At 44.4% G+C, this 8,824-nt stretch overlaps 1 protein-coding gene across 2 annotated transcripts; it reads left to right on the top strand.

Moving 5' to 3' along the window:
- The first annotated feature begins 27 nt into the window (after nucleotides 1–27).
- On the top strand, nucleotides 28–8,748 carry Ddx5 (DEAD-box helicase 5). 2 transcript variants are annotated; one of them, XM_057773518.1, is made up of 14 exons: nucleotides 28–169; nucleotides 677–861; nucleotides 2,029–2,197; nucleotides 2,577–2,673; nucleotides 2,757–2,890; nucleotides 3,000–3,065; nucleotides 3,588–3,729; nucleotides 3,813–3,973; nucleotides 4,056–4,228; nucleotides 4,675–4,785; nucleotides 5,035–5,096; nucleotides 5,181–5,240; nucleotides 6,510–6,734; nucleotides 6,912–8,748. In XM_057773518.1, the coding sequence occupies exons 2-14, from the start codon at nucleotides 818–820 to the stop codon at nucleotides 7,316–7,318; spliced, it is 1,851 nt and encodes a 616-aa protein (XP_057629501.1). In that variant the 5' UTR covers nucleotides 28–169; nucleotides 677–817; the 3' UTR covers nucleotides 7,319–8,748. The 2 variants fall into 2 exon arrangements, with proteins under 2 accessions (XP_057629501.1, XP_057629500.1); XM_057773517.1 differs by lacking the exon at nucleotides 28–169 and adding an exon at nucleotides 282–403.
- The last annotated feature ends 76 nt before the right edge of the window (nucleotides 8,749–8,824 follow it).

Here is an 8,824-nt window from a genome sequence, read left to right as displayed (position 1 = left end):
CAGAGAGGCACTTCCTCTCGCAGCTCGCGCTTCGGCGGCAGTTTGCGGGCTCTAGCTGCCTTTCCCCGCGGGCAAGATCCCGCTTGAGGGTTCTCAGATCGGCGGGCCAGGCAGCCAGGTCACCCAGCAGCCCGGCCGATCTCCCCGGGGCGTCGAGGCCGCGCTTCCGGTGAGTCTGCGGTGAGGTATCCCTCCGCCGCCGCCAAGCGGAGAAGTAGTGCGGTCCGCCTAGCCCTGGGGTGCCACCACGTGACAGCGGCAGGCTCCACCTCCCCGTCCTCCCCGGTCATGGGCGTGGGGGAGTCTTTGGCGACGTAAACATCTTCAAGCGGAGCCTGCCAGCTGGCCGGCGCTGGCCATTTTTTTAGTGACCGGCTGGCCCCGGGGAAGCGGCTCGCTTGAGGTGCGGGGCGAGGCATCCTAGTGGGGTCACCGCCGTCGGGAAGGGGGTAATAAACGGGCGCCTGTGAGGGAACGTCCGCGGGGGGGAGGGGCGAGGACATGGCGGATTCCGGAACGCCAGCGGGCGTTGGAGCCTCCAGCCAGGGGGCGGGGCGATTAGGTCACAGAGCGGCTCCCGGCAGCCTTTGCGGCGAGGAGGCGGTCCAGGCTATAAAACCGGCCGCCGGGACGCAGCCGGCACCTCATTCATTGCCATCGGTCCCTGGGTTTACAGCTCCGGCTTCGTCACCGCCGTTCCCTCCGCTGGTGACGCCCCCGCAAAGGCTTCGCCGTCGCCGAGGCCTCCTCTCCGCGACTCGTCGCAACTGGATTCCCTCTCACTGGGTCTTTCCCGCACACCGCAACCATTGACGCCATGTCGAGTTATTCTAGTGACCGGGACCGCGGCCGGGATCGAGGGTGAGTGTGGCGAGGGACCTGTCAGGTCGGGCGGGTGGGGGATGGGAGGGCGGCGCGGCCGGAGCTCGGGTTTCCAACCGACCGCCCCCGGGGTTTTCTGTAAGGAGGCCTGGCGTTTTCTGATAGCCGATTTAAAAGCCGTTAGAGGCGACGCTTCCTGGTCATCGGGCTGAAGCCCGCTTTTGTGGCCTGAGAGGACCGGGACCCGCGGCGCCCCCGGCGACCTCGCGGCTGTTGAGTCCGGAGGAGTGGGGCAGGGAAGGGAGCGCCGCGCCGCGCCTTTGAGGCGGCCCGAGGCGTTGTTCCGCGCAACCTTCCGGCCGGTGTTTTAGGGGCTCCCGGTATTACCGGGGAGTAGAGGGATCGTTTCGAGGCCATCCGTGCCGGGGAGGGTGGCCAACGTCGGCGGATTCAGCCATGCGGCTGAGCCGCGGCCACAAAATGCCGGCCTCGGACATGGCGGCGACGCCTTTGTTACCCCGCCCGGCGGAGGCGCTCAAAATGGCAGCGTCGAGAAAATGTGGCGCAGAGAGAAATGCGAGACAAAGAAGGAAGCGCCGCCCCAGCGGGAACGCCGCCCGGTCCGGGACTCCTCCCCCGGTTGTCGCCGGCTCCTCCTCTTTTTTTTTTTTCTGCTCGCGTTATATAATTTTGCTACCTTGATGTGCAGCGCTTCCGCGGTTCGCGGCGTTCCCCAAATCGCGGCTCGCCGGCGTAGGCACCCCTTCCTACCCTGCCGGACACCCTCACTAACCTCACATCGCCAGCGCGGTCCCGTTATTTAAGATCCGTTCCTTTGGTCGAAAACAGTGGCAAAAATAATCTTGTTAAGCTCCTCCCTTCTTGCCCAGCTCCTAGACTCTAATTCCTAAACTCGGAGGGGGGAGAGTGTATGGAGCCTCAAGCTGTTATCTGTCCTTGTAATCCGAACTTCCAAAGGTTTGGGCAGTTTCCGACCTGATAAATCCAGACTGTTTGCTTGGCCTCAATAGAGTGCGCTTGGGGACTACAGTAAAAAATACTGTGCCAGTTGTGGCTGTCTAGAGAATGGCATTTGGGAGGGATTCCAGAAATGCACTTTGGCTCGAAATCAAAAGGCATTAAATAAGACGTGGGTACAAACCTGTGTATAGGACTCTTCACAACTCGACTTTTTTTCTCCCGTAGATTTGGTGCACCGAGATTTGGAGGGAGTAGAACAGGAGGACCCCTCTCTGGAAAGAAATTTGGAAATCCTGGGGAGAAACTAGTTAAAAAGAAGTGGAATCTTGATGAGCTGCCCAAATTTGAGAAGAATTTTTATCAGGAACACCCTGATTTGGCAAGGCGTACTGCAGTGAGTAATGTGGATTTTACTCAGTTGATGGAAAATGACAGGTGTCTTGCAAATGTCTAGGTTTGGAGAGTTATTTGTGGTATGACTCCCAAACATGTCCTATTGAGTTATTCTGTGTAAAAAAATGTGTGTTGGCCAGGTTTAATAGCATGGGCCTTTAATGCAATCACTGGGGAGACAGGCAAGTCAATCAGTTTATTTGGGTTACACAGTGAGACTTGTGGTTTTTTTTTTTTAAATATGTATGATAAAGTAATTTTTATTGCTAAATGGATTTTTTATGTGTCCAGATTTTAAGTACATAAAAAAAATCGTTAGCTGTGGGGAGCTTGTCAGTGCAGTTGGCTAAGGTTTGACACTGAGATCATTTGCTTTTCAGCAAGAGGTAGATACATACAGGAGAAGCAAGGAAATTACAGTTCGGGGTCACAATTGTCCAAAGCCTGTTCTGAACTTTTATGAAGCAAATTTCCCTGGTAAGAATTAATTTTCATCTTCGTCTTTCATTTATTTTCTCTTTTTACCTAAAAGTTTTTTACTAAAATATTACTGGTTACAGCAAATGTCATGGATGTGATTGCGAGGCAGAATTTCACTGAACCCACTGCTATTCAAGCTCAGGGCTGGCCAGTTGCTCTAAGTGGATTGGATATGGTTGGAGTAGCTCAGACTGGATCTGGGAAAACATTATCTGTAAGTTTAAGACAACTTGATACATTCTGGGAGAGAGAGGATCTGGTAAATCTTTTTTAAAGCATTTTTTAATGCAATTTCTCCTGTTTCTATTCTTGTTCTCCAATAGTATTTGCTGCCTGCCATTGTCCACATAAATCACCAGCCATTCCTGGAGAGGGGTGATGGGCCTATTGTAAGTATGGCTTCTAATTTTTCTTTGGTTCTTAGACTAGAGATTTGTAGACTACATAAATCCCCATTTTGCTAGAACTAGTTTGACTTGTTCTTTCTGGAGAATGGAATTTGATTTTGCCTAAGGACAGTAAGCTCGAGGCTTGCCATCAACTCTGATGCCTGAGTTCAATATCTATAACCTACAAGTAGGAAAGAAACAACTCCCAGAAGTTGCCTTCCACTTCACATGTGCTCCCACACACAAAAAGTAAATGTAAAAGTTTCCTGGAACCAGTGTTTCTTTATTCTGAGCATAGTGGTCCCTGTTATAATCTCAGTACTGTAATCCCAGGAAGAAACTGAGGATCCAGGAATTGGAAGTGCACTTCAATAACAGAAGGCCCTTGTAAATTTTAAAAAAATCTTAAGTCCATCTAAATTCAGTTCCCAACACACATCCCCTACCTCAAAAAGACATGACACTCTAGTATGCTGGTTTGTACTAAAACTTTCTGTTTGTTTTTTAAATTTCTTTCCTTAGTGCTTGGTGCTGGCACCAACTCGAGAACTGGCCCAGCAAGTGCAGCAAGTTGCTGCTGAGTACTGTAGAGCTTGTCGCTTGAAGTCTACTTGCATCTATGGGGGTGCTCCCAAGGGACCACAGATTCGCGATTTGGAAAGAGGTATGTGCCCATAAAGGGGCTCTTTGTCACTGATAGGGTAAAAGTTTTGCATATTATAGTTAAACTTGCTCCTTTAATTAAAGGTGTGGAAATCTGTATTGCAACACCCGGAAGACTGATTGACTTTTTAGAGTGTGGGAAAACCAATCTGAGAAGAACAACTTACCTTGTTCTTGATGAAGCTGATCGAATGCTTGATATGGGATTTGAACCCCAAATACGGAAAATTGTGGATCAAATCAGAGTATGTATCTTTACGTTCTTTTAAAAATCAGTTCTAAGTTTACTAAGTGTTGTGGTCTAATTTATTTCCCCCAATTTTTTAGCCTGATAGGCAAACCCTAATGTGGAGTGCAACTTGGCCAAAAGAAGTAAGACAGCTTGCTGAAGACTTCCTGAAAGACTACATTCATATCAACATTGGTGCACTAGAGCTAAGTGCAAACCATAACATTCTTCAGATTGTGGATGTATGTCACGATGTAGAAAAGGATGAGAAGTAAGTTTAAGTCTTAGCAATTTGAGGAAATCTTGCTTATACAACAGACTGGTTTTGAAAGTTGTATGAATGAAATTTAGTGTGGTATATGTTCTTTTTTAAATGCTTATGGGAATATACATATTGGATAAATTACTTCCCTGCCTGACAGGCATGAGCAAAAAAGCTTGAGTTTGAACTTAGCCACTACACAAGCACACAAAGTGGTATGCCAGTCTTTTTGAAATTCTTTATTCTTTGGGTGTTGATGTTTGCTAACAGCACTTCCTGTAAGGAAAGGAAAGCCACGTGTCATTAGCTTTCCCTAAAGGACAAAGAACAGAATTGACTTAGTGGGTGTGATGTTGACTTCCATGATATGCATTCAACTGTTTCACCTATCTTTTTTTTTTTTTTAGTCGATTGTTCCTTTTAAAAAACTGACACTTTTTTTTTTTTATCTTTAGACTTATTCGTCTAATGGAAGAGATCATGAGTGAGAAGGAGAATAAAACCATTGTTTTTGTTGAAACCAAAAGAAGATGTGATGAGCTTACCAGAAAAATGAGGAGAGATGGGTATGTGGTTTCCTGCATCAAGGCAGACTTCAGGAAAGGGCAGAAGTACTTTGTTCAGAAGCAGGGAGTTTTGTGGGGATCATATGCCACAGCATAGGTATAATTATATGAATTAATTTCAGTGACACTATAATGGTAACAGCTCAGTGATAATAGTGCTTCGTGAGAGAGCACTTTGATGAAGAGCTATAGGGTTAAATATTGGCTTCAGGTTTTAAATGAGTGCACTAATATAACTTGCTAATACAGGTGGCCTGCCATGGGCATCCACGGTGACAAGAGTCAACAGGAACGTGACTGGGTTCTAAATGGTATGTATTTCAAATAAGATGAGATTTGTAATTTGATAACATTTGCTTGGATTAATAGTCATTTTTATGTGTATGTCTTTGTAGAATTCAAACATGGAAAAGCTCCTATTCTGATTGCTACCGATGTGGCCTCCAGAGGGCTAGGTTAGTACAAACTCGAATTCGTGGCTTGGTTTCCCAGAAGATCTCCATGTAGTTTTTTTTAAAGAAAGTTTATTGCTTTCTTTAACCTGCATTTTTTTCTAAGTTTTTTTCACATAAAGGTGCAGTCTTTGTGGCAAGGCCTAGGCATGACAATCGGAGGACTCGAGGGGGATGGAGGACTAGTGATCGGCTGGCTGCTTCCAGTCGATTAGAGAGGTGAAAAGCTGAAAGTGTGCCAGTAATCTTCAAAGGGCAGAACATACCACCTCTGCCCCATAAACTGTTCTCTCCGGGGGAAAAAAATGGAAGTTACCTCACAGTTCACTGCCGTGGTATTTCATCTGTCCCATGCTTTGCATGATTGCCATGGTACAGCATTGTTTCAAACTGTTCACTGTGATCTGTGGGTCTTTGAGTTTCAGTGAGTTTGCTGAAATGTCGAAGAAATATTTCCAAACTTCAATGTTCAATGAAATTTTTGTTCACGTTTGAAATGGAGAGAGCAGCTTTAAAAGGTACTAAGCCTTTTACAAATTGGTGAGTACTGGCACATGAGACCTAGAGCAGGATCAACTTCTCACACATAGTCAGTGGGAAAAGAAAGTGCCTTGAAAGTTCCTCCCTCACCTACACAGTAGTCGTCATGTCGAGACCTGCCAGAGAGAGACATATTCTCAAGTGAATCCTGGCTTCTTGGAAGCGCTTGCCTAGACGAGACACAGTGCATTAAAACAACTTTTGGGGGACAGGTATGTTTTTCTTGCAGCTGCAGTTGTAAGGTCTTGGCAAGACAAGCAGTGTGGCCAGAATTTTGAACTTCTGATGAGTGTTAATGCAAAGGACCTTGTACATTTTTTGTTTAAAGGTCCTCAAAAATGAGCACATGAAGAGGTTGCTGTGAAACTTTTAAGTGGCCCTACTGCGCAGAAGCATTCAGATGTCACTTGATGATCTGTAAGGGGACATTACCAATTTGGGAATGTGCTAAGGAGAACACACATTCCCTCGATAGGCTGTCAGTGGGCGGGTGATAACCTAATACAGCTGACATGTGCTTTTTTGTTTTTTGTTTTTTTTTCTCCTGCCCCACCCTCTTTTTTTCCTACCTCAATGGTATTCCTACAGGAAATGGATAACCATTTTAACTGTATTTTTTGCAGCCCGTACCTTCTTGGGAATACAATTGTCTAACTTTTTATTTTTGGTCTGGCTGTTGTGGTGTGCAAAACTCCGTACATTGCTATTTTGCCACACTGCAACACCTTACAGATGTGGAAGATGTGAAATTTGTCATCAATTATGACTACCCTAACTCCTCAGAGGATTATATTCATCGAATTGGAAGAACTGCTCGCAGTACCAAAACAGGCACAGCATACACTTTCTTTACACCTAATAACATAAAGCAAGTGAGCGACCTTATCTCTGTGCTTCGGGAAGCTAATCAAGCAATTAATCCCAAGTTGCTTCAATTGGTCGAAGACAGAGGTTCAGGTAAGATGTTACAGTTAGTTGGGTTAACCTCATTGTCTACAAAACCTGTATTAGATGGGATTGGAGGGGTAAGTAGTTTATTTTGAAACCCAAGAACTCAAAAAGCTACCTAACTTCTATGCTAGCACATTAACATCATAGATAAAATTGACCCATTTTCACTTACTTTCTTGACAGGTCGTTCCAGGGGTAGAGGAGGCATGAAGGATGATCGTCGAGACAGATACTCTGCGGGCAAAAGGGGTGGATTTAATACCTTTAGAGACAGGGAAAATTATGACAGAGGTTACTCTAGTCTGCTTAAGAGAGATTTTGGGGCTAAAACTCAGAATGGTGTTTACAGTGCTGCAAATTACACCAATGGGAGCTTTGGAAGTAATTTTGTATCTGCTGGTATACAGACCAGTTTTAGGACTGGTAATCCAACAGGGACTTACCAGAACGGTTATGATAGCACTCAGCAATATGGAAGTAATGTTGCAAATATGCACAATGGTATGAACCAACAGGCATACGCATATCCTGCTACCGCAGCTGCTGCGCCTATGATTGGCTATCCGATGCCAACAGGGTATTCTCAATAAGACTTTAGAAGTATATGTAAATGTCTGTTTTTCATAATTGCTCTTTATATTGTGTGTTATCAAACAAGATAGTTATTTAAGAAACATGGGAAATGCAGAAATGACTGCAGTGCAGCAGTGATTATGGTGCACTTTTTTCGCTATTTAAGTTGGATATTTCTCTACATTCCTGAAACAATTTTTAGGTTTTTTTTGTACTAGAAAATGCAGGCAGTGTTTTCACAAAAGTAACTGTACAGTGATTTCAGATACAATAAATGAAGGCAATGCATGGCCTTCCAATAAAAGATATTTGAAGACTGAATTAAGTGGAAATTGTACTTTATTTTACACATATAATGTCATGTAAAACTTGGCTTAGTATGTTTTGGGGGGATTTTATTTTGCTTTGGTGTTTATTTTTACACAAAAACTAAAAGTTGACTACTTGCCATTATTTGATTTAGGACTTAGGAGGAGGGGGAATCAGAGGCCCTTAAGATATGTTTATATGGGAAGAATACTTTGTCAGCTTTCAGTATCAGGGATAACATGGTGACTGTTCTTTTGCAAAACAGTTTAAGCAATGACATACTTTATTCTGGCTCTTGGCTGTATTGTCACCTGCCAAAATGCACAAAGCTCAAAGACTGTTAGCCCAAGAGCTGTGCACTGTGTCCTTAGTGCAGCTTACTTTGTGGTTCCGATCCTTACCTACTTGCCAGGGTTGTTAAAGCCACACTGGCGGTCAGGAAATGGTTCCACATTATTTCAGGACATTATAGAGGTCTTAAGATTGTAGGCTAGTCAGTACTCCAACACAAGAAAGAAAACTTCAGAATTAACCAATAGTCAGGCAGCAGAACCAAAAGCACAGTAAGAACAGTTGTGAGGTTAGATTCAACATGTGCTTACTGCTAGAAAGATAAAGGGGATAGCCATAGATTTAAGTGGGTTTACCAACAGCTTTATTTCACAATGGCTGTAAGGTCTAATTGTCTTCCCAGAAAAATGAAGTGATTTTGCCCAGGACAAAAGTCTTAAAGGAATTTCATTTTTGTTTTTTTAAACAGGCTTTGGTGTTAATTCCTTATTTATAAAATGTAAAACAAATTAGACTGTGCTGGGGGTAGGAGCTGGGGTTAATGGTGAATGTTTTCCAGGGCTGATATGTTGAAAATTGATTCATCCTTGAGTACCCTGAGTGGTTTTTCAATGGCATGGCTAGTCACATTCATGATTTTTAAGTATAGGGGTAGATTTGAGCATTTATTACATACTTTAATGTTCAATGTCTTAATGTGGGCCTTTTATTTTGTAAATATTATGGAAATGATTGTGGGGCTTGGAAAAAATTACCTTTGAAGTTTTAAAAGACAGTCCACTTTTTAGCATGTGTGTTGTGTCCAGCCTGTGGTTGTCTTAACTAATAAATGTGGTTTTTCTCCCCATTCTCTCCTTTTATTTATTTGCGTAGAGCCATCTTACCTGGGGTTTTGCAGCCCCCCACTTCCCTAACCTGGCTGT

This window comes from Chionomys nivalis, chromosome 7, assembly GCF_950005125.1.
Source record: "Chionomys nivalis chromosome 7, mChiNiv1.1, whole genome shotgun sequence".
NCBI classification, from domain to species: Eukaryota; Metazoa; Chordata; class Mammalia; order Rodentia; family Cricetidae; genus Chionomys; species Chionomys nivalis.
This window is presented reverse-complemented; position numbering and strand designations above follow the sequence as displayed.